General features: G+C 45.4%; 1 protein-coding gene across 3 annotated transcripts in view; it reads left to right on the top strand.

Moving 5' to 3' along the window:
- AASS (aminoadipate-semialdehyde synthase) overlaps positions 1-26,130 on the top strand; it is a 65,614-nt gene that overhangs the window by 27,072 nt on the left and 12,412 nt on the right. For all 3 annotated transcript variants that reach the window (XM_060244825.1, XM_060244824.1, XM_060244823.1), the window contains exons 11-15: positions 9,357-9,416; positions 9,513-9,580; positions 22,740-22,861; positions 23,929-24,058; positions 25,629-25,739. In XM_060244825.1, the coding sequence (XP_060100808.1) occupies positions 9,357-9,416; positions 9,513-9,580; positions 22,740-22,861; positions 23,929-24,058; positions 25,629-25,739 (491 nt within the window). The remainder of the gene's footprint in view (positions 1-9,356; positions 9,417-9,512; positions 9,581-22,739; positions 22,862-23,928; positions 24,059-25,628; positions 25,740-26,130) is intronic.

The raw sequence follows: 26,130 nt of genomic DNA on the forward strand, positions 1-26,130 counted from the left end.
TGGTAGAAAGCCTTGTTTGAAGCTGCATCGACTTGCTTCTTCAATAATAAAACAGGATCAAGTATGACCTCAGAATTTTTAACTGAGTCAGCAAGGGTCAGCTGAACTCTACTGGAAGCGGGGAGGACAATGTCCTTCAAGGCCTCTGCTTTCTCAACCAGCATATATTTACATTATTTATAGCCTGACTTCCTCACATGGACTCAAGGTGAATTACTCATAGTGCATCAGTACAATCAACAAAATGGGACATTCAGTAACTAATTCATTAGGATATTAGAAGTCTGGAATCACCAGAAAGGAACAGAACCATAGCATAAGTATTAACATGATACATGTTAGCAGAGAAATTATATAATAGGATCCTGCTTGTGATATAATAGTGATCCATGCGACGGTCACCTCGAGATTGGACTACTGTAATGCCCTGTACATGGGGCTGCCCCTGTACCGAACTCGGAAACTGCAGCTAGTGCAGAACGCAGCAGCTAGGCTACTAGTGGGACTACCTCAGTGGGAACATGTGCGGCCTAGGCTGTGGGAACTGCACTGGCTGCCAATCGTATACCGGGTTCGTTACAAGGTGCTGGTTATCACCTTGAAAGCCCTATATGGCCGAGGACCTGCCTACCTTAGGAACCGCCTCTCTCCATATGTTCCCCAGAGAGCACTGCGTTCTAGCTCACAAAATCTTTTGGAAATCCCTGGGCCTAAGGAGGCCAAACTTAAAACAACTAGGGAACAGGCCTTCTCCATAAAAGCGCCCCAATGGTGGAATCAGCTGCCGGAAGAGGTGCGGGCCCTACGGGATCTTAATCAGTTCCGTAGGGCCTGCAAAACTGCCCTCTTCCAATTAGCCTTTTAAGATGGAACCAGAACTAATATTACGCTGTCTTGGACAAACAGAGATTGTAGCACCGTTGTATTGTTTTAGCTTAATTTTAATATTAATTTATATATTGTATTTATGCCGTTGTGCATTGATTTTATTATCTGTTTATTGTTATACCATGATACTATATCATGCTTTGTAAGCCGCCCTGAGCCTGCCTTGGCGGGGAGGGCGGAGTATAAATAAAAACTTATTATTATTATTATTACTTACAATATGCTATATGTAGCACTGAAGAGTGTGTCCCAATCATTTCTTCAAGTAAGTCTGTGAAGCCGTTTTGTGCTGTGCAGCTTTGGTACTTGTGCAGAAAAGCCCTTTTGAATAGTTCAGTTTTGCATAGTTGGTGGAAGGCCAGGGGCATGGGAACTTTCCTGACCTCCTCAGGCAGGCCTTGGCCAGTGTCAGCGCTGGGTTAGGGGTGACAGAGAATCGGGGACCAGAAATATGTAGCACACACCAAATGCCAGGGGGTGTACTGTAGTTCGGAGCAATCAAAGATCAGAGCCGTGGAAGTAGTCTCACCACTGCTAAGTGATTTTGCCGTGTTGCGCTACTGTTTCTTTCCGCATGCATGCAATAAAAGGCAGGAAGTTGGTCGCTTCTCTCTACGTGTGCACACTAGCAGCAAATTCTCCTGAAAGGCAGCCGAGAAAAAAAAAATTGCTCTGGAAGGCACCACAGTGTGCCTGGCTTGGATTTGACTACTGTTGTAACTCATAACTCCGATGCATGGCTACCTGCTTCTTGACTGATAATGTACTTATGCAGCAGGGAGAACTGCGGACATTAGCTGTCTCTGTAGATGTTCCTTCACCAGACGATTTTGCACCCATCAGCCTGACCAAGCTGATTTAAAAAAAAAAATCCCTCCCAATTCTATATTGAAGATTGGATACTGACTTGTTGTGTGAGCTTCTTTGAAGGAGAAATAAAGGGTTTTCCAAGGGTGCTAATGGCTGTTAAGCAGCAAGCACTCTACTGTGCAAGGGAAACAGGAGTGCCAAAGCAAAGATTGTTTAGCTGAAGAGAATATTCTGCTAGGCTTCTTACCAGGCAATGCACAGAGCAAGCTTCAAACAGCTTTCATCTTCCATTCACCTCCATTTTTCTCTTTATCTTTTTTCCTTAGCAAAATTCTATGGCTCCCCCTTGAGGACAAAAACCCTTTCCCTCACAAACTTTACCAAAGGGCCAAGCTAGGGTTGCCAGCTTTGGTTTGGGAATATTCTGGAGGTTTTGGGGGGGTGGAGCCTGAGGCTGGTGGGGTTTGAGGAGGGGAGGGCCTCATCAGGATATAGCACTATAGTCTACCCTCCAAAGCAGTCATTTTCTTCAGGGGGACTGATCTCTGTAGTTGAGATCCATTGTAATTCTGAGAGGGTCCAAGACACCACTGGAGCCAAGTTGATGTATCAGTTAAATGAGATTTTAAAGCAGTCCGAATGACCACAAATGGCATCACTCCAGTCTTTTTCTGATGTGGACTGTTTATTATGGAAAGGGAGACATTGGACTAGAGTTATCTTTCTTACTTCTCATTATTTGCCTGTGTAGCTCGGAGTTATTAAATCTGTCTAGTCTACATGTAAATAAAAACTTCGAACAATTTCTTGCTCATTTGTAGCTGCTAGACATCTGCTGACAAATGTATTTTTGAAGGTTTAGTGATGGAAATAGAAAAGAGCAAGAGTCCGGTAGCATCTTGAAGAGTAACAACATTTATGGCAGGGTATGAGCTTTTGTGACATGTTAGTGCTAATAATTATTGCTGGCATTGGCTGAAAGTTGGGTAACTAGGGGCCCTGGACAAGATATGGCTTCCAGTGTGATCCATCCCTGTGTCCTTCTAGTACCTCAGAAGGGTTTTTTAGCCCCTGTGAAAGCCTGTGTTGTATGTGGTATAGTGGTTAACAGTGTTGGACTAGTATCTGGAAGACCCAAGTTCAAATCCTCACTTGTGCCATGGAAGCTTGTTGGGTGACCTTAGACCAGTCACACTCCCTTTGCCTAATTTACCTCACAGAGTTGTTGTATGGATAAAATGGAGGATAGGAAAATTATGTAAGCTGCTTTGGGATCCCATTGGGAAGAAAAGGCAGGGTATAAGTGAATGAATGAAACAAACTCTGGAGGGGAAAGGAGTGACCAAAAATGGAGTGGTTATGTATACTAATCTGGAGATGTAACCCATGGACAGCTGAATAATGTAGGCAGCCAGCTAACATTTTAATTATCAGACCAGTAAAACTGTGTTCTGTTGAATGACCAGTACAGGGAGGGTGGGCAGGGTTTGAAAAGCCAGCAACCTCAAGCTTCTGTTGTGGTGCCAATGCTGCCCTGGGTTGCCAATTCTGGGTAGGGAAATTTCTGGAAATTTGGGGGTGGAGCCCAGGGAAGGCAAGGTTTGGGGAGGCATCTCAGCAGAATATGATGTCATACAGTCTTCAGTTCCAGCAGCCACTCCCCCCAAGGAAGCTGATCTCTGTGGTCTGGAGACCAGTTGTAATTCTGGGAGATCTCCAGGCCCCTCTTGGAGGTTATCAACCCTATCCTAGACCCACCCGGATTGGCATTAACAACCTTAGAAAAATGGACTTGTCTCCTCACAGTAGGGTCCTCTGCTAGTCTATGAATGGCAGTTTATTTGGCATGTCTCTGTGTGGCAATGGTGGTCCTTGAGATGCCATGCATTGGCCTTTCCCCTGCTTAAGGTGGGCCACCTGGGGAAGTGGGGGACTTCCAGTGCTTTTGAAGCCATAGCCCTAAGGCTATGGAGTGGGCTCCCTAGGGAAGTGGGGGACTGTAATGTACTCAGAGACGAGACGTGCTGAAGGCAACATGCTTTAATGGATGGTACATCACAGAGAGGGGCAACGCGGGCCGGGACCCGTTTTATATACATTAGACCCGGAACAGCCCTCTAGCTGGCCAGTCCAATCCTGGCCAGTCAAACTTCCCGCCACTGATCTTGGTAGGCGGAGTCTTTTCCCGCGCTGTGCAGGGTGACCAAGGGAAGAAGATGAAGAAGAAGATATTGGATTTATATCCCGCCCTCCACTCCGAAGAGTCTCAGAGCGGCTCACAATCTCCTTTACCTTCCTCCCCCACAACAGACACCCTGTGAGGTGGGTGGGGCTGGAGAGGGCTCTCACAGCAGCTGCCCTTTCAAGGACAACCTCTGCCAGAGCTATGGCTGACCCAAGGCCATGCTAGCAGGTGCAAGTGGAGGAGTGGGGAATCAAACCCGGTTCTCCCAGATAAGAGTCTGCACACTTAACCACTACACCAAACCGGCTCTCCCCTGGTCTCCATTGCTACATGGCCGCGCGGTGCTTTAATCAAGCACAAGACACTACAGGGACACTGTCTCGAGATGGTTTTAGGAGGTGCTGCCAGGCCACTTTATTTACTAGGGCATTTAACGAGGTGTGGGCATTGGGGGGGGTTAGTCGAAGTTTTATTATACTTTGATGTGGATTTGGATTTATAGACTGCCTTAAGCCACAAAGGAAAGGGCAAAGTATAAATATTTCAATAAATGTGTTTGAGAACATCTGGGTACTTTATTCTGCTAGAGAAATTGCTGATAGAATTTGTTTTGGTTTCTCCCCTTATTCTGAATTGGCTGCTTTACCTTCTGGTCTCTGACTGAACCTGAAGTACTGGATGCCCTCCTGGCAGCAATTTTCAGTGCAATCCTAAGTAGAGTGAACACTCTTCTGAGCCCGTTGACTTCAATGGACTTATTTATTTGAGTATGTAATTATTTAAAACATTAGGAATAAGGTCTGTTGTGAGGAAAAACACAGTGAGCTCTAGAATGACCTGGCCTTGGCCAGGGGGCCTGGGGGAGGGAAGTGAAAGATAGAGGGAGGCAAGGGATGTTTAGAAGGCAGCTATTGGGAAGGAAATGGGGGAAAGGGGGGCAGGTTATCAGAGAAGGGGAGTAGAATGACAGAGAAGGAATGGGGGACAAAAGAGATGGAACAGACTGACAGATAAGGGAAAGGGGAGAAAGAGATGGAAGACTGATAGAGAAAGAGGAAGAAGGAAGGAAGCAGTCCCCTTTATCTCAAGTTTCTTCCCCCTTCCTCTCAACTACCTGTGCACCTTGGCAGTGCACTACTCCTCCCACCCTTGCTGTCTTCCCAACCCTTGGCATTCACTCCCCCCCACCCTTGCTGTCTTCCCAACTCTTGGCATTCACTCCCCCCACCCTTGCTGTCTTCCCACCAACCTCCAACCTGTTATTTAATTGAGAAGGTGGGGGGAGTGAGTGAATGCCAAGGGAGGAAGTGCACAGCCTGGTTGGAGACAGCCTCTGGCGGGGTCTTCAGCTGCTCCTGCTGCTTGGTCTGGGGAAACTGTGCCACCACTTAATCTGTTTCTACTTTGCTTGATCTGGGGAGTCTCCTTCCCAGCAGGCTGCACTGACTGAGGGGATGGTGAAGTGTCTTCCCTGGTGGGAAAGCCTCCAGCTTACCTCTCCCCTCCAGCCCTGGGCTCGGGAACCTTCTTCTCTCCTTCTTTTGCAGCTTAGTCGCCCAGTCACCAGGCATGGGGCTACACTGGCCCAGCCAGCCTCCAAGCTAATGGCCTTCTAGTCCTTCCCCTTGCCAGCAGCAGCCCTCCCCATGGGCAGAGCCTGTCCCTCCTGTTTGCTCAGGGCCCAGAAGTGGTGAAGCAGAGAGGGACAGCTCACTCAGTGCTGCTGGCCCGGCTCACCTCACAGGACTGGCAGGTGAGGCAGACGGGAACCAGGGAAAGGAGGGTGGGAGATAGAGGAAGGTGGGATTCAGAGTGCCACTGGAAGGTGGGTTTCAGAATGTGCCAGTGGCTCTGAGGGTCCCTGGTGAGGGAATCTGGCCTGTCTGCTTGCCCGCCACCCGCGTTGCCTAAGGGGAAGTGGGGGAGGGCAGAGGAGTGTGGGGGTGTGTTGGCATGTGCATGATCCAACCTTACTTCTTGTTTGCTTAGTTGTATGTTCCATGCACACTGATTGCCCTCCCACCCCCCCACCCCCCGCTTCCCCACTGGCCCAGTCCTCCTCTGTTCTGGGATTGAAGAATTTTTTTTTCCCTCCATGGAGACTGAGCAACATGCAGCTTAGCCAATGGGAGGGTAGGCAAGTCGTTGGCAAGATGACTTGCAGTTTATATTTATAGGATAATTTTTTATGGAGAAATATATATATATATATATAAATTTTAAAAAAAGCTTTTTTTTTTTTTAAATCAGTAATCAAGTTGCCAGGCTTTCAGCTGCTGGACTTTTAGTTGAACATAAATAAATAATTCCAGAGGCTGATAATAATAGTTGAGGAAAGGTTTCCAGCACTTGCGGGGGGAGGGGAGAGGAATCTAGGCATTTATTTATTCTTCAGCCTTACAGACTTTGTTAATCTCGACAACTTTACTAATCGCTTTGCTTTTTGAACCCAGTGGTGCTATTATCCTAGCAGTTATTTATTTATTAATTATTTATTTTAGTAGATTTATAATCTGCCCTTCCCCACAATGGGCTCAAGGCGGATCACAAACACAATAAAACAGTAAAAATCCAACAATAAAACCATTAAAAAATCAATAAACAATCAAAATATGCAGCATGGATGGTACAACGCATTTTATAGATTTAAAATGTAAATATCATGAGTGTCATAGATGTCATACCTATAGGCCGGATATCTAGCCATCTGAATAGTTGGTCAGAGCAGGGAGGTCTGTTAGATGATGTAAACAGTAAGGCGAGGACACCCACTTGCCTCAACCAAAAGCCCGGAGGAATAGCTCCATTTTGCAGGCCCTACGGAATAGTAGTAAATCTGGTGGGGCCCGAATCTCCATAGGGAACTGATTCCACCAGATCAGGGCCAGAGCCAAAAAGACCCTGGCCCTAGTCGATGCAAGCCAGACGTCCTTTGGGCCAGGGATGATCAGAAGATGTTGATTTGCTGATCGTAGCAATCTCCAGGGCTCATACGGGGAGAGGCGGTCCCATAGGTATGTTGGTGGATTGGTAGCCAGTGCAAATTGCACAGCATCGGCCGACTGCCTGCCTGTACAGGCAGTTCAGTCAACAATCGTGCTGCCGCATTCTGCACCAGCTGGAGTTTCCGGATCAGACGCAAGGGCAAGCCTGCATAAAGTGAGTTACAGTAGTCCAGCCTGGAAGTGACCATTGCATGGATCACTGTAGCGAAGTCTGAGGGGGGGGGCAGATAGGGTGCTAGCTGTTTGACCTGTTGAAGATGGTAAAAGGCAGATCGCGAAACTGCTGTGATCTGGGCCTCCATGGAAAGGGTGGCGTCCAGCATCACACCCAAACTCCTCACCTTCTGGGCTGGCACAAGAGGTGCCCCATCCAGGCTGGGGAGTTGGATGCCCGGTCATGGCACCCCTCGACTCAGGTGCAGGACCTCCGTCTTAGTTGGATTGAACTTCAGCCGGCTTAGTTGTAACCAGCCAGCCACATCTTCCAACGCCCTGATCAGATGGTCTGGGGCAGAGTCTGGATGATACAAGATCATATTTCTGTTTATTTCAGGAATGTGTTTCTTGAGTAAGCTGATTCTGACTTCCCATGTTCAGCCCTCTGAGAAATCTATAGATAGAGCTTAGTCACCAAGGCCTGTTACACTTTTTTGGATCTCGCTAAATGATGGAAGGTCTGATCAGTCTATATGTAAGTGGGTAGAGCGGGTTGAACTACTGTAGGCTTTAGGTGTGGGACCATAGTTTTGAATGCTCTTCTCTGCGTTTTAAATCACTCCCTGCAAGCAGAAAACTAGAATAAGAAAACCTGGTTAGAATCTTCCTATCTTGCGTGCTAGTCCTTTTCTTGCAGAAAGTTTTTCCACACGGGAGAGTTTTGAAAAAATGGAACATCCCTCCTGCAGTAGGAAGTTGCATACAGACCATTCCGCTACCTCATTCTGCTGTGAGTGTACGCCAGGATGCACATGAATAGCGCTAAAAGAAAAAAAAATATCCAAGGAGAAGAATTAACTGAGTATCAGGAGAATTTCAATTTTTCAAGGAGATAGATCCAGGTAGGCAGCCGTGTTGGTCTGAAGCAGCAGAACAAAGTAGGAGTCAAGTAGCACCTTTAAGACCAACCGCGTTTTATTCAGAACGTAAGCTACTTGACTCCTACTTTGTTTGAATTTTTCAAGGAATTAGACCTCGGAACATAGCCAGTCTGCATTTTACTTTGAGTTTTCGCTTAGGCAGACCCCCTGCCTTTAAAGAAACTGAGTCTTCCAAGGCTATTGCCTGCGAAAAATAATTATCTCTCTGATGTATTAAAGTAAGTGGTCTGACTGGATTTGTATCTGAGTATTTTAGTACACGGGAACTCTCTTCTGGTATCAGATTAGGTTGAAAGTTATTTTGCAGTACCCGCAATATAAGGAGAGCTTGTGTCACCTTAAAAAATGCTGTTGGCTACAAGGATAATTAAAATATTTCTTTACTTTGTGTGATGGAAAGTGTCTGCTCTGGCCTGCAGGCCCTGTTCTTCCCTGCCCTCCAAGGTTTATGTAACAACTAGAGAGGCATTTATCTCTCTCCTGTAGTCTGCCGCCACCACCTGACCTTTTGCGGGAATTCCCCATTGGGAGGGTCAGGACTCTCAGCTTTATTTGCCTCCATGTCTCCTGCTGCCCAGTGCCTGGTCCCCATAGGGACAGTTTACTGCCTTATGCGCCCATGGAGGAATAGCCAGTTGCCAACTGCCTTCCTTCCTTTTGGCACTTCTTTTAAAATAGTGTGTCTGAGATAGTGGAGGTACAGAGAACCACTACCAGCATCAAAGGTTATAAAGAATTTATTAAAAAGAAAATGTTCACAAGCATACTTTTAGCACAGCACCAGATTGAGCAAGGGATTCCAAAGAAATGAGTAAAATGCAAATCCTCTGCCCCTCTCTTAATACATGCTGTATTAGATGTTAAAACAGGACAGGCTCCTTATCTTAGGAAGTTACAAGTCTCTACAGAGCAACCATTACCCTGCGGTTTCCTCCAGCTCTTTAGGCCAGCCATGTGGTCAGTAGCTGTCTCCTCAGTTGAAAGCTGTCTGCGCTCTCCTGTACTCAGCACCCTAAGAAAAGAGAATTTCCTTTTTGCTCCCTTGAGTTTTATTGCCTCTCATTCCCCCACCATTAACCAGTTCAGGCTGGGTCAAAGAGGCTTTTCCTGGAGATCTCCAGTTTCCTTCCTGAAGCCTCTCTAGTATTTAATTCAAATCTCTGTTCCCTGCTTGGAGAATGTGGGAGACTGGACACTCCTATAGTCTCTAGATAGACCTATTAGCATTTCTTAAGCAGTAGCTGAGGTGAGGCTGGAAAGACATTGACTGACTTCCTCCTCCCTGCCTGTTCTCTGCCCAGAAGAAGAAAAATAATTATCTCTCTGATGTATTAAAGTAAGTGGTCTGACTGACATCCTTGATCTCCACAGCTGTTATCTGATGCCTCTGAGCCCTTCAAGAGCCAGAATTACTCACCGGTTGTTAGAGATGTAAGTCTTGTTAAGGAATTTCCTCCGTTTTTCTTGACTTCAGCTTGCAAAGGCCAGCTGCAAGGAAAATAATGATATGTTTCATATACTTTATAGGCAGTGATTACGTCCAATGGTTCATTGACTGATAAGTATAAGTATATCCAGAAACTGAGGGAAAGCAGGTAATCCATAGATTTCTTATTTAAAAAAAAGCTTCTCAGATTTGAGTTTTAAATGTAGCTTTGCCTTCTTGCATCTATATATGTATTTTAATGGTGGTGGATTTTTACAAACTTTTTGTTTTATAAACGTGGTCATTTTTGTGGAGTGGCAACTGTTACTGTTGCCTCATGTGTGTCATTGGGCTAACATAAGAGGGATGAATGTAGACAGTTATTTACTGTTCTGAGCAGAGAGTAATTCTTCTGTAGTTAGTGGCTCCCTGCTTTTGGGGGCATCTCCTGCACCCAGAAAGAATGCCATTAGTTCCAAAGGCCATCTAGTCACAAATTCTGATAGAGTTGCCAGGACCCTGGTCTAGGTGGGGATTCCCCCCCCTTTTGTGGGCTCCTTTCCACCACTGGTCATCTGGATAGTGGGGGAAACCCTTCCCACAAATGTGTTAAAGTGTTATCAAAGATTTCAGGTTTTCACGGCTGGCATCATCATTAGGGTTTGTAGAATCTTTCGGGCTCAAGTGCCGTGTTCTACTGGAGAAAGTTTTCCTTCAGATGTTTCGTTCTCAGCTGCGGAGAACATCCTCAGTGGCGTTGCAGCCGGAGCAGGCGCTCTGACCTTCTTGGCTGCTGTGCATTGAGTGAGGCCAGGGCTGCTGGAGAGCTGCTATTTCTAGGCTGGAGGGGGTGTGGTGAGAGGGCAATTGGTTTGTGAATGTACCCATTGTTTGGTGGGGCTTCCTGGAAAGGTGGTGATAAGGAAACTGGCTGTGGAATGTGACCATTGTTCTGTGTTGATTGCTGGGAGGGTTGGAAGGGGTGTGAAGATAAGGAAGATGGTTGTTGATTGTGCTGATTGTTCTCTGGAATGTGCTGGTTGTTCTGTGACCTTCTGCAATTTGTAGTCTGTAGGGTGTTTTGCAGAGCTGGATACCAAGAACGGTGGATGGAAATGCCTTCTTCTTCCTTTCTGTTAAAGTTGTGCTGGTGTTTGTAAATCTCAATAGCTTCTCTGTTCAGGCGGGTGTGATAATGTGAGACCGTAGAAAGGACTTCAGTTCTTTCAAAGTGGATGACGTGATCTCCTTCTTGAAGTGCATGTTCAGCGACAGCTGATTTTTCTGGCTGAAACAAACGACAGTGTCTCTTGTGTTCGGTGAGGTGGGTGTTGATACTGCGTTGGGTAGTGCCAACATAGATTGCACCACAGGAGCAGGGTATTTTGTAGACTCCTGAGAAAACCTGGTTTCTTAGAGAGTCTTCAGCACTCATGAGTTCCTACCTACTTTCCTCCAACATCTCTCTCACATGCTCACATTTTTATCACGCCTTTCACCAAACTGCTCAGGGAGATGGAACAACCCTGGGAGATAAGGTAGGCCAAGAGAGAAGGACTGGTAGGGATGGGCACAAACTGGAAAAATGAGGTTCAGTTTGTGGTTCATGGCACATGTGGTTCACGAACCATGGACTGTCACAGATGCTTTGATGTTAGGTAAAATGGTTTGATTTGTGAGTTTTGTGATGGAGTAGAATGGCCATCTGGCATTCTAGAGACACCAAACCCACAGAGGATCTCTGTATGACTCTTCTCTACCTGTCCTCCAAGTTTGGCAAAGATTGGATTTATGGGGTCTGAGTTAAGCCCCCCCCCCCCAAAGTATGTGTAGAGCCCCATGGTGCAGAGTGTTAAAGCTGCAGTACTGCAGTCCTAAGCTCTGCTCATGACCTGAGTTCGATCCCCAGTGGAAGCTGGGTTTTCAGGTAGCCGGCTCCAGGTTTACTCAGCCTTCCATCCTTACGAGGTCGGTAAAATGAGCACCCAGCTTGCTGGGGGGAAAGTATAGATGACTGGGGAGGAAAGGAAAAGGAAAGGTCCCCTGTGCAAGCACCAGTCGTTTCCGACTCTGGGGTGACGTTGCTGTCACAACGTTTTCACGGCAGGCTTTTTATGGGGTGGTTTGCCATTGCCTTCCCCAGTCTTCTACACTTTCCCCCCAGCAAGCTGGGTACTCATTTTACTGACCTCGGAAGGATAGAAGGCTGAGTCAACCTCGAGCCGGCTACCTGAATTCGGCTTATGCTGGGGATCAAACTCAGGTCGTGAGCACAGCTTAGGACTGGAGGACTGCAGCTTTAACACTCTGCGCCATGGGGCTCTTTAGAGACTAGGGAAGGCAATGGCAAACCACCTCGAAAATAGTCTGCCGTGAAAACGTTGTGAAAGCAACGTCACCCCAGAGTCGGAAACTACTGTTGCTTGCACAGGGGACCTTTCCTTTCCTTTCCAAAGTATGTGCCCCCAGGAAAGTGGTTTCTGGGGAAATGACAGGCACAGGTTCAGGAATGTATAGAACAGACCTTGTGCAAGCTAGAGACATTGAACACTCAGGGGAACTCCCCCTAATGCTCCTCTACATGACCTCCAAGTTATGTGTAGATTGGACTTTGGGGCTCTGAGCTATAACTCCCTAAAGAAGGTGCCCCCGTCCTCCATTATTTCCAAAAGAAAAAAACTAAAACCAGCAACCCCCCCCCACCCCCAAAACAAGGGCAATAGAAGCCCTACAGAACAGAATCAGAGTTTCAAGGAATTTCTGCAGTAGAAACTGAAGGTTGGGGCACATTTTTACAAGACTGGCGGAACCAGGGCAATGTGACCAGCAGAACCCAACAATGCAAACCCAACAGGACTAAGGACAAGCTAGGAAAGTGGTTTGGGAGGAAATGTCAGGTTCAAAAGTGTATATTATTATTGTTATTTGTTCAGTTTGATGGATCTCCCCATTCTGGCTAGTGCTGGGCTCTAGGTGATGTACAACAATAGATAAAAATACATTTGTTTAACCAATAAAACCAATTCAACTAAAACAGAATACAAATCCCGATGGTGTGTCATTCAAGTGCTGCAAGTCCAGATTTCCAAATGCTTCATTGGGGTGGGGGGACCCCTAAAAAGGGGGATGGAGGTGGGAGGTACCAGCTTGGCAACCATTGCTGTCTTTAAGCAAAAGCCTGGCGGAACATCTCTGCCTTACAGGCCCTGCAAAACTGTAAAAAATCTTGCAGGGCCTCAATGTCTTCTGGCAGAGCGTTCCATGAGGCCAGGACCTTTGTGGAGGACAGCCGGACCTCTTTAGGGCCAAAGATAGATAGATAGATGAATTTATTGTCATTGTTCTCAACAAAAAGAGAGCAACGAAATGAGGTGCTCTTCCACAAACATACCAACACATCAAACACACATATTCATAAACCATTTAAATACATCTGAAACCATTAAACCATTTAAACCATTAAAACCATTTAAATACATCTAAAACGGATAAACATTCATAAAACCATTAAAACCATTTAAACCATTAAATAAACATTCATAAAACCATTAAACATTCATAAAACCATTAAAACCATTTAAACCATTAAATACATCTAAAACAGATAATCCTTCATAACCCTGCATTTAACCTAACCACAGCACTTGGATAGAAACTGTCCTTAAATCTGTTTGTCCTAGCCTTCAACACTCTATATCATCTACCTGACGGTAAGATCTCAAAAAGCAAATGGCCCAGATGTGTATGGTCCCTTAGGATCATTTGTATCTTCCTTTTACATGCCATATTATACAGATCCACCAATGAGGGGAGAGAACATCCACAAATCTTTTGTGCTCTTCTCGTCACTCTTTGGAGCACCCTTCTCTCTGCTTCCGTGCAGCTCCCAAACCATGCGCAGAGGCAATAAGATAAAATGCTCTCAATGGAACTACGATAAAAGGCAACCAGCAGACTCCCTGACAGTTGTAGTGATCTTAAGAGTCTTAAGTAGTATAGTCGTTGCTGGGCCTTTTTCTCTAGAGCTAAAGTATTTGCCCCCCATGTTAGATCCTGTTTCATGGTAATTCCCAGAAACTTCCATTCTGTCACCTGTTCTACCATAACACCATCAATAAACAACAATAAACAATAAGATCACCAAGTGCCGACCAATAGAGCGTAATGCCCTTCCAGGGACATAGTGGAGGAGATGATTCCATAGATATGTCAGTCCCAGGTCACTCAAGGCCTTAAAGGTCATAACAACACCCTGAATCTGACTTGATACCAATATTCTCTCTAAGCTGTAGAGTCTTGTGAGCTAAAATTCTGCTTCATGAGTTACTGGCATTAGTTGTGAGCTACTGCAGAAATTAGCTTGCTCTAGGGTCATTTTTCATGAGCAAAGATGTGTGAGCTGGAAGCGAAACAATTGTGAGCTAGCTCACACTAACTCAGCTTGGAGGGAACACTGCTTGTTACTCAACCAGAAGCCGGTATAGCTGGCGCAGCACAGGTTGATTTGTGCCATCCATGGTGTACCCATCAGGACTCACGTTGCTGCATTCTGGACCTATTGGAGCTTCTGGGTCAGTCCCAAGGGTAGGCCAGCATAGAGTGAGTTACAGTAGTCTAACCTAGAGGTGACCGTTGCATGGATTACTGTGGCCAGGTCTGAGTGGGACAGGAGGGGAGCCAATTGCCTGGCTTTTCCCAAAGGGGGGAGGAGGAGCATCAGCCAATGCAGGAGCTTGGCTCTATAGCTCAACTGTGCTGATTATGTTTGCCAGGCTCAATCAATCACACTGCAGAGCTACTGAGCCGAGCCTCTCTTCCTCAGTGACTGAGGCTCCTCCCTCTCCTTGTCCCCTGGGGAAGGAAGGAAAGAGCCAGAGCTTCCTTTGCCCCGTCTCCACCATCAGGAGAGATACAAAGAACACTTTTAAAACTAGCGAAGTCTCATTGAAGGTATGAGCTTTTTGCCTTGCTACAGAGAGATGAAGAGAGAGGGAGAGAGAGAGTTTGGTTGGGCTTGTTATGGATGCAACTGGTTTCCCCTCCGTTTTTTCCTATATTCATGCCCTCCAGTCTTTCTCAGTAGGAAAACATGTGAACTATTTAGAACCAGGGGTGTTGAACTCATTTGTTATGAGGGCCAGATCTGACATAAATGAGACCTTGTTGTGCCGGGCCTTGTTGGGTTGAGCCGAGCCATGTTGGGCCGGGCCATGTCAGGCCAGACCATGTGTATACTTATTTAAGATTAGGTAGCAGAGATATAAACTTTATAAAGGGCACAAACACAATTAAATATATATATATATATTTAAAAAACAACCCCTTAAAATATGCTTAAAATGTTAGCACTTGTTGGTATTAAAGGTGCTTTCTTTGCATCTCTCCCATGGGATCTAGGGAACTGGGCAAAGGAAGCTCTGGCTCCTTCCTTCCCCAGAGGACCAGGAGGGGGAACGAAGAGAGGGTTGGCTCAGTAATTCTGCTGTGCGATTGAGAAAGCCTGGAAAAACAAGCTCTGCCTTCCCCCCTTCCTCTCCTAGGAGCCTCAGCCAATGGAGAAAATATAGGTTTTGCAATTGAGCAAGCCTTGCAAAGCAAGCTGTTATGCAGAGGGAAGCAAGAGATAGAGAGAAGGAAGCAGATGACAGCCAGTTGCTCAGGGGCCTGATAGGAGCCCTCTGGAGGCCTGATTAGATGCCCGGGCCACATGTTTGACACCCCTGGTGTAGATGTTCTGTCCTCTGCTTCTTCCTGGTCAAAATCTCAAAACACCTCAGGGTCTCCTGGTGAGGCAGTCCAGGCCTGACTATTGCTGAAACTGCTCATCTGGATAGAGATGTGCACCCAGAGGCCACTGGGCGGGGCCAAAATCTCCTCAAGGTCCATGGTAAACATCCCCAGGAATTGTAGCAATAGGACCAAAATTGTGGAGCAGAATCAGTTACTGTACAGTACACAGCTGCTGTACTGTGTATGGCCACATCCAATACTGGGGTTTCCACCATATGAAAAGGAAACACGTGTCCGCTCATAGGAGGCCACGTCATCAAGCCAACTCCCTGGCCGTTTTAAGTCTGCTAGAGCTCACCCTGGGGCCCCTATAGTCCTCTTTGTTTTGGCCATGAGTGACACCATGGTAGGAATCATGCAAACACAGCCACAGCTGGGGCACCTGGCTCCAGCATCCTGCATATAGGTCAACCCACAGTCGGTGCTGTTCTTACTGGGAGCACTATGGTCCTGTTCTCTAGGCAGCTGGGATCCTTTCTGCTGTGGGAACACCTTGACCGCAGCCAGCACCAAAACAGAGGAAGCCCCAAAAGGAGAAGTTATTACCTGCTTTGTTGGGTGCCGCTACACAGCGTCAGTGTGCGGATCACTCCGCAGGTTGAGGCTGATGCTTGGAGCATTCCGAGAGCTCTGGAGGCCTGTCTGCATCTCTCTTGTCTCTCAGCCTCTGTGTTAGGTGGTATCACCCAGTGAATAGCCTCTAGGGATTTACAAAAATTTCCCCTGTCATCACAAGGTGAACAGTAAATCAGGGCACGAAGTTTACCCCATTATTCAGCATTTGTAAGATTTAAAAGCCAGACGGAGTGCATTCTCTCTGCTCCAGGTGCCATCTTGCAGTTAGACTAACCCCCCCCCCTGCAAACTACACAGACCAAACATAAGGAACATCACCCTGCCTCCCATTCTTCTAGTGTCTCCAAGTTGGGAATGGATTATATTTCTGGGGTCCCAGTTATGGACTTCCCCAAAAGGTCTTCCCAGTGCTCTCTCTGAAACAGCTGCAGTTACATGAGTCTGTGGAATGGCTCAGGAACAAGCCAGTGGCATCAAACTCACAAGGAGACCTCACCTGGCTAGACCCTGCCCTAGTCAGACACAGGAAGCAAGGCAAGCGTCTCCCCTATGCTTGCAGTCCCTGCCCCCCCCCACAAGTTTCCAAAGGCAGGTTATGAAGGACAGAAGGGCAGACATGACAAGACTTTTGATAGGGGCTTCCCAGAGTTATCCCACAACAGCTTGGCAGGCATCTCAGCCTCACCAGACATTGGTTTTCCATTAATAGTAATTAGTGATGCAATGACGGAAAGGTAGACATCTGACAGGGGCTCCCCAAAGTTACCTCATGACAGCTTGGCAGACACCCCAGCCCTACCAGACAAATAAGGGATGCATGCCCAGTGCCCACAACTCTCACAGCACCGCCCCCCCCCCCAAGGGCTGAAACAACCCATGGCAAATTCTTCTATTTTGTGGAGGAAAAGAAACATCTTTTGGGTTGCCTGGGCCACCCACAATTCTCCAAAGGCAGATTTGGAAGGAAGGAAGGCAGATATGACAAGAGACTTCCAAGAGGGACTCCCCAAAGTTACCCCACAACAGCTTGACAGGCACCCCAGCCCACCAGACAAGCAAGGGAAGTGTGCCTAGTGTCCACAACTCTCACAGCCTCCCCACCTCTGAGACCTGAGTCCACCTAACTCTCAAATCCCAGCAGGGCGAGAAGTTCACAATCAGAAGGATGTAAAACATGGCTCCTCACTCAGCCAAGACCTCCAGTAGCTAAGCCCTTCTGTTCAGTATGAGCACAGAGTCAGTGTGGCTCAGAGCCCTGAATCCACCTAACACTCAGACTCCAGCACTCAGAGATCCAGTCACAATCAGGAGGGTATAAAGCATGGCTCCTCACTCAGCCAAGGCACCCACCAGTGTGGGGTAGTGATTAAGAGTGGTGGACTCTAATCTGGAAAACCAGGTTTGATTTCCCAGTCCTCAATGTGCAGACAGCTGGGTGACCTTGGGTCAGTCACAGCTCTCTCAAAGCTCTCTCAGCCCCACGTACATCAAAGGGTGCCTGTAGTGGGGAGAGGAAGGAAAGGTGATTGCAACCTGCTCCGGGACTCCTTTGGGTAGTGAAGGGCGGGGTATAAAACCTCCTTCAAGTCACTGCACTAAATAATGTGGTTTACATCCACATTTTTACTGCGTAAGAATATTTATTTATTTATTTATTTATTTAGAATTTATATCCCGCCCTTCCCACGGGTGGCTCAGGGCAGCTTCCAACAATAGATCCAGCATAAAATTAAGCAATATTTAACATATAAGGGAATAAACATTTAAAGCAGATAAAACAGATAAAACCATAAATATTAATAAATATTCGAAATATATATAAAAGAAATCTGGCAAGTTGCATTAAGTTCTCAAGCTAGGTATAGGCTAGCCGGAAGAGGGTCGTCTTACAGGCCCTGCGGAACTGAACAAGGTCCCGCAGGGCCCTCACCTCTTCCGGCAACTGATTCCACCATGTAGGGGCCATAACAGAGAAAGCCCTTTCTCTGGTGGATTTCAAGCGGGCTTCTTTCGGCCCAGGGACAGTAAGGAGATTTTGTGTTCCCGACCTCAGTACTCTCTGGGGAACATGCGGGGAAAGACGGTCCTTCAGGTAGACAGGTCCCAAGCCATATAGGGCTTTAAAGGTGATAACCAGCACCTTGTACCGGACTCGGTATATCACTGGAAGCCAGTGCAGGGTCCGGAGACCCGGCTGAATGTGTCCCCACTTTGGGAGACCCAGTAACAGCCAGGCCGCGGCATTCTGCACCAGCTGCAATTTCTGAGTTCGTGACAGGGGCAGCCCCATGTAGAGGGCATTACAGAATAGCAAAAATCCGGATGTAAAACACATTATTTAGCGTCGTGTGAATGCACCAAGGGTGGATCAGAGCCTTGAGGTCACATAACATCCAAATCCCATCAGGGACAGAAGTTCACAATCAGGAGAGTATAAAATGTGGGTCCTCACTTAGACATGGCACCCAATAGCTAAGCCTCTCTGTTTGGTGTGAGCAGAGAGATGGGATGGCTTCAAGTCCCGAGTCCAGCTAACACCCAAACCTCAGCAGGGAAGTGGAGTTCACAGTCTGAGGGAATACATGAATGTGCTCTGCTAGTTGGCTTTTAACAAGTTCCCTGCATCTTTTTGTAACTATGATGCGAACAGTCAACAGACAAAAAGGTGTTGAACTGAGCTGAGTGAATATATAGCTTTCTGATCCCAGAGCAGAATGGGAACTCTGTTATTGGCAGCCAGCAATGGTTGTTAAGGTTTAGAGGGCTCCTATTGGTGTTTTGAAGGCTAGAGAATTCCACCCCCATCGCCTTGGAATGTTGCAAACATTTTAACAGAGAAGAGACCGTCTGCCTGCAAATGTATGCAACCATGAACTGCCACGAACCTTTATGAAAAGCATTACAGTTCATGGAATGTTTATGTTGGGTGCCCTTCCGTAAACATCACTTTGCGAAACACAACCCAACCAAAATTTGTGACAAACTTTACTTTGTGAACTGGTTCGTCCCATCCTTAGTGACTGAGCCAAAGTTACTAAGTTTCATGGCTGAGGGGGAATTTAAACCGAGGTCTCCCAAATCCTAACTCAACACCCGAACTAGCACAGAAACGGCTTCTTTTTCATGGATTGCTATACTTGACGGGAGTTGTGAATGAAATCTCAGCCCCGCCCCCCCAAGTACAAGGTGATTTTTTCATCTTTCTTGTTTTTGTACCCCTTTTATATTTTCCACAATTTTTAAAAGATGTTGGGGGGCGGGAAGTTGAGAGGGATTATTTGGAAGCCCATTATAGTTTTTTTTAGCAGCTTTGCTTGTGAATTTCTTAAGATGTATTACTTGATGCGGCAGAGACTTCTTGCTCTTGATTCTTGTTGCCTCCATTGTGGGGTAGAAAATGTGAGTTTCAGTTATCTTCTCTGGTCTAGAGCTGAGCTTTGCCTTTGGTTTGGCATGTGGATTAGTCACATGGGTTTGCAGTGGCAACAAAAGCACAAATGGTATTTTGATGCCCAAATTATAGTAGCACTCAGCCCCTGCAAACAGGGTGTGGAAATCTGGGTTGATTAGGGAACACTTACATGAGGCCTTTGTTGCCCAGTTGCATTGGCTTTTGTTGCAACCATGGTTGGGGTCAAGCAATAACTTCGCAGCACTGACTGTCATTGCTGGATTTGGTCGATTGCCCCAAGTTCCTTAAACCTCAGCCCTGCAGCTATAGTGTAGCTTATAGGGTGAGGATATTGTTAAACTTGGGAAAGGCCCAAGTAAACTGTTTGTCAGACTTTGGTAGGTTTAACAGCATCATAACAACAGTACAAGAGATCCTTCCCTGTCCATATTTTCTCTCTGTGTTCAATGGGCCCTTCTTGTTTCAAGCCCTTCTTGTTTGGCAACATTCAAGAGTTTAGGAATGATGTTAATGTAAGCTTTGTTGTATGTAGGGTTGCCAGGTTGTGTTTGACAACTTGTGAGAATTTGTAAGGTGGGGACATGGGAGAGTGGAGTCATGCGTGCCGTGATGTTACTTCTGGGAAAAACTGGAAGTGATGTAGAATAGCTCTTGGAATTCCTCAAACTATTCAAACATCACTTTTGGGTTTTCTTCAGAAGCGGCATCACAGTGCATGTGATGCGGACTTCTAATTTTTTTTTTCTCCAGCCACCACTTGGAGTGACAGTGAAGTAGTGAAAGTTGCCATCGGGAGGTCTTGCAGCCCTAGCTCTATGGTTGAATGTGGGCTTAAGGTTTTTATCCGGAGAAGCATTAATATTTTAGTTGGCCTGTATGCAGTATGTATATAGCAAATAGCATCATTTTCTGTCCTTTTTCTTTTCTCTCTGTTCCCTCTTTTGGGCATAACTTCTTTTGAGGGGCTTCTATTAGGGAACACTGTCAAGAACTGTGGAAGGAGATGCTACTCTGGTTCTGCTGTATGGGACAGGGGAAGGCACCGCAGTGGTTTATCCATAACAGTTAATGGGTTGGATTCAGCTAGCTTTTTCACTCAATGTCATCCAATTTCCCTTCTTACCATGGCCCCTGTCTCACATGGATTTTGTCCATAAAGATTCTGTGAGACCCGGCATGGCCCTTTCAGAGGTTGAAAAGGACCCCATCTTCCCTTTTTCACCAGCCTTAAACCTGGTTGGCTCTGATTCAATGGCTGTTTCTCTTCAAATGACCAACTGTGTGTGGCTTTGGATTGCTTTTGAGTGCTTTTGATACAAGCTCTTTTTGAATGTTATCATTTCCATAGCTGTGCCATGGAAACCACTGAAACTTGTACTAGCACCTTAGTCAGCATCCTGGGCATCTTTTCTAAAATGCAATATGGGTGCAATGTTAGATGTTTGTGACGGCTGAGCAGAATTGTAAAGACTGGCAGCAGGGGTTGAGTGCCTCTCATATCTTTCTGCCTCCCTCAGTGATGGAAAAGTTGAATGAATTGTGTAAATTGACTAAATTTCCATATATTTGCTTTTCATAATTCATACAGACAATAGATTAGTGCTGTTCTGGTACAGAATTCATATCTGAGTATTTTAGTACACAGGAACTCTCTTCTGGTATCAGATTAGGTTGAAAGTTATTTTGCAGTACCCACAATATAAGGAGAGCTTGTGTCACCTTAAAAAATGCTATTGGCTACAAGGATAATTAAAATATTTATTTACTTTGTGTGGTGGAAAGTGTCTGCTCTGGCCTGCAGGCCCTGTTCTTCCCTGCCCTCCAAGGTTTATGTAACAACTAGAGAGGCATTTCTCTCTCTCCTGTAGTCTGCTGCCACCACCTGACCTTTTGCAGGAATTCCCCATTGGAAGGGTCAGGACTCTCAGCTTTATTTGCCTCCATGTCTCCTGCTGCCCAGTGCCTGGTCCCCATAGGGACAGTTTACTGCCTTATGCGCCCATGGAGGAATAGCCAGTTGCCAACTGCCTTCCTTCCTTTTGGCACTTCTTTTAAAATAGTGTGTCTGAGATAGTGGAGGTACAGAGAACCACTACCAGCATCAAAGGTTATAAAGAATTTATTAAAAAGAAAATGTTCACAAGCATACTTTTAGCACAGCACCAGATTGAGCAAGGGATTCCAAAGAAATGAGTAATGCAAATCCTCTGCCCCTCTCTTAATACATACCGTATTAGATGTTAAAATAGGACAGGCTCCTTATCTTAGGAAGTTACAAGTCTCTACAGAATGACCATAACCCTGTGGCTTCCTCCAGCTCTTTAGGCCAGCCATATGGTCAGTAGCTGTCTCCTTAGTTGAAAGCTCTGTCTGCTCTCTCTCTAAGAAAAGAGAACTTCCTTCTTGCTCCCTTGAGTTTTATTGCCTCTCATTCCCCCACCCATTAACCAGTTCAGACTGGGTCAAAGAGGCTTTTCCTGGAGATCTCCAGTTTCCTTCCTGTAGCCTCTTTAGTATTTAATTCAAATCTCTGTTTCCTGCTTGGAGAATGTGGGAGACTGGACACTCCTATAGCCTCTAGATAGACCTATTAGCATTTCTTAAGAAGTAGCTGAGGTGAGGCTGGAAAGACATTGACTGACTTCCTCCTCCCTGCCTGTTCTCTGCCCAGAAGAAGAAAAAAAACCTTTGAAACTGAGAGGAACGGTTCTGCTCATTTCAAAACTGCAAAGGAAAACTGCATTTCTTCACAGTGTATTGGGAAGTATATGTCTGCTCCCTAGTTAGGTTCCATTACTTTCTTGAGTTTGCTTGATCTGCAGAGAGATAATCACATCCCAATGGGGTGAAATATGATTGATGGATATTCATTAGAAGGATCCAAGCTTTGCTGGAAGCCACTGAAGATCCCTATATTTGTGTAAGAACTGGTAGTGTCGAAGATGCTCTCATTGTACACATGTACCTTTTTATTTGAAGAACTGAAAAACAGGTTGTAGAGTTGAGCCGCGAGAAGCCTTGATGCCTTATATTCTGTTTGGAATGGTGGTTAAGATGGCTGAATGTTACTTCCGGCAAGATGGATGAATGAGCCTTGGCACTCTCTTAGCATATACTGATTGATAGAGTAATGTTGGTATCCTAATATCCTGGACTGTGTTCAAAGTTGCTGGGCATCTGTGCTGATGCTAACGTATAATGTCGGTGATATGTAAGCTTGGCAGTCCAGCCTCTTAAGTTCAGCTTGAATTTCCCTGAAGTGAGGAGTTTTGTAGGCCTTTTAAAAAACGAACAGTGAATAGTAATTTGTGTTGAAGTCAGTGTAAATGTAAGGAAACAGAGTATCAATAGAAATGGGAAATATCAGACTGAAACCATGCGTTAATTTTGCCAGTGTGAGGGCTGATAATGCTTGGCCGACGTTGGACAGGAGTAGACTTATAGCTGTCATACTAACCTTGCAAGTATTCTTTGTTTTAATGTTTACTCACGCATCAACAGGTTTTACTGGAGAATAAGTTTCCTCTCCGTTTAATTTTGTCTTATCTAGGGAGTACACTCGGTCGCTTGCCATGGACAGGAAGAAGAAAGTCTTGGTACTGGGATCTGGGTATGTCTCTGGCCCTGTGATAGAATATCTCTCAAGAGACTCCGGTGTCGAAATAACAGCAGGTTTGTGAGAATCCTAGGATCTCAAAGTAACCCATATGGCAGAAATAATGACTTTGAAACTATTTTGGGTGAGCCAAGTGACACTCACAGAAGCAACTTAGTCTCCCGTCTACCCTCCCCCCCAGCAGTCGCTGGCGATGAGCCCCCCATGATTTGGTAGATCCTCAGGAACAATTGATGGCAAAGTGCGGATTTTTAGTGGGATGGAGGAGACAGTGAGAATCTCCCAACCTTTTCCACTTATAGAAGTGTCTTCAACTTTGAAGTATAAATGTGATCCAATCTAGTGCTATACAGATATTCTGTATGGATTGTCTTTTGCTTGGAAAATATTCCGCTTTTTAAGCTGATCGTCATGATGTTTTAGAACTGAGATGTCACTGTTAATTTTTGAACTGTTTCCTAAGAATGTAGGAAAGCTGACAGACGTCTGTCCCATTGCTACCTGCCTACTCAAACACTGTATTGATTTGGAACTAGCCTATTTCTTTTTCTCCCCATTATAATTTATTAAATGTTGAGAGGGTAAATAAGCAACTGGTCATACTAAATTTCATAGAATTGACAGCGTACTAAAGAGCATATATGGGGAAAGCATCTTCAAAATTAGTCTGTTTATCATGTATTGATGTTCTACAAATTTACCTGTCAAATAACTCAACATGAGTTCAGTCACCAAGATTATTTTCCCTATGTTGTTAAACCTCTCGGGCATTGTTAGTGTTCCGTATTTTTCCGAATTTGTTGCTGTGCATATTTTTGCAGCTGTCAATGTATTTATGATTTATCATCTCTATATACACCCATTTCAATTGATTTCAGGTTGTTTTCACGAAAGGAGGTGGTACATGCAACTGGCATGTTGGTTATTACTGATTATTTATGGTTTATACTGAACTTCAGTTAGGTCAGATGACTTATATATTTTGTTAGTGGGGAACACATGCAAAGCTAGCTGTGACATGAGGGGATTACGTGATCTGTTGAGTAAAACTGGCTTGGAGAAGTATTTAGCAGTGCGATAAGGGATCCGGAATATTTTACCTGAGAATCTTGCTCTGCAACAGCCTCCATCATGAAGGAACAGCTTGAGCAACTGGCCAAGAAGCACAGCGGTATATTTCCTGTTGTTGTGGACGTCACCAAAGACGAGGAGAGATTGTCATCCATGGTGAAGAAACATGATCTTGTGATCAGGTTGGTGGTCTGATGATCATGCAGTTGTTTCAACAGTCCCAGGCAGTGAATGTGGGACGCCGCTTGGATTAGCCATGGGCAAGCTGTCTGGGCTCAGCTGGATTCTGATCAATAAACTGGTGTCCACTCCCCATTCTCAACATTTCAGAAGTCTCCACAGGCTCAACAAGACTGGGGGCTCATGGCCTAGGGAAGAGGTTGCCAAGCTTCTCTTTAATGAGAGCAAATTCTAAGTATTGAAAAATATCCCAAGCTACTTTCTACTTACTACTTTCTACTTACTACTTTCTACCTGAGCCTGTTACCAAGTTTTGTTCTGTCCTAGAAACAGAATATGGATTAGGAAGAGTACCAGAAATGAAGCTATCAGCTAATCAGCACAGAGGAAAATCTTATGAAATAAAAGTTTTTTAGGTGTATCTTTTTTGTGATCTTTTCCTGGGCCTTCTGAGGAATGCTATCCACAGCAACTGGTGAGCTACCTGTTGGAAATCTGTGGTCTAAAAGAAAGTCAGGTGGCAAGAAGTATATACCTAAATGTCTTATATGGGATTAAGCATTTGATCAATCTGCTTCATTTCTGGTGGTTGCCAAATTTTCATGCAGAGGGACCTCTATAACCCTGCCTGAGATTTTTTTTTTTTTAGTCAGAGATGCCAGGGGTGGAACTTGGAAGCTTCTGCCTAGGAAGCATGTGCTCTGTCACTGAGCTACTGGCATTGAGCCTCCTCTGAAATGACCTGAAGTAAAGAAATGAGCTGAAATACAGAGCTAAAAAAGCAAATGAACAAAGCGGGAGAGGTTGTTAATGTAGACGAAGATTTCCAGTAAATTTGTCAAAAGCCTGAGATTTCTCTAAATCAGAGGCACTTTTGCCTGTCAGAGCATTTCACTTTTACACTCTGATCCTGAACTCTAAATAGAAATTGATTTTATTCAGCCCTGACCTGGATAGCCCAGGAAAGCCCGAGCTTATCAGATCTCAGAAGCTAACCAGGGCCGACCCTGGCAAGCATTTGGATTAGAGACCTCCAGAGAATACCAGGAATTGAGAGGCGGAGGCAGGCTTTCAAGCCACTTCTGTGAACATCCTCTATGCCACAGTAGGAGTCGCCAGAGGTTGCCATGACTTCCAGGCATGCACACACACACGCACAGAAAACCAAAGAAAGAAAGAAATTTATTTTCTTCACTTTAACATGCATCACTGGATTTTTACCATTTTTAATACCATGGGTTTGATTTCTCCAGAATCTTCTGTGTTAAATTTGTCTCCTTTCTTTTCTTACACTCAGTCCTATTTATATCACGCTATTCCTCTAAGCACCAGTTCCTAACAACAACCCAGTGAAATTGGTTAGGCTGAGAGTGACTGGACCAAGATCATTGCTGAGGACACATTTGAACCTGGATCTCCTGTCCTGATCCAGTAACTGTATTTTATTCCGCTGAATGACTGTGCAGAAATGATTACTTAATTGGTTGTTTTGCTCTTTTAGGGAGGCAACACCCCCCCCCCCTTCATTCAGTTATGTTAGAATTTTCTCCTCTTTCCCCTTTGTCTGTTTAGTTTGCTGCCTTATTCATTCCATCCTTTGGTTGCTAAGAAATGTATTGACAGCAAAGTGAACTTGGTGACTGCTAGTTACCTGACACCAGCTATGAAAGAGCTGCAGCAGAGGTAGGTCCAAGGAAGAATCCATTTTATGTTCCAATTCTTGTTTTAGAAGAACATCTCTCTCTCCCATTCACATTATTTGGGAACTGGAAGACAGCGTCCTTATAGCTCAGTTTAGACATAATGGCTCCTTTTAACTACGGCTAATTTCTGAAACCAGGATTCAGTTTACAGATATCCATATAAATCTTGGATTGGACATATGAAGCTGCCTTATACTGAATCAGACCCTTGGTCCATCAAAGTCAGTATTGTCTACTCAGACTGGCAGCGGCTCTCCAGGGTCTCAAGCTGAGGTTTTTCACACCTATTTGCCTGGACCCTTTTTTGGAGATGCCAGGGATTGAACCTGGGACGTTCTGCTTACCAAGCAGATGCTCTACCACTGAGCCAC

This window comes from Heteronotia binoei, chromosome 8 (assembly GCF_032191835.1).
Source record: "Heteronotia binoei isolate CCM8104 ecotype False Entrance Well chromosome 8, APGP_CSIRO_Hbin_v1, whole genome shotgun sequence".
Taxonomy (NCBI): Eukaryota; Metazoa; Chordata; class Lepidosauria; order Squamata; family Gekkonidae; genus Heteronotia; species Heteronotia binoei.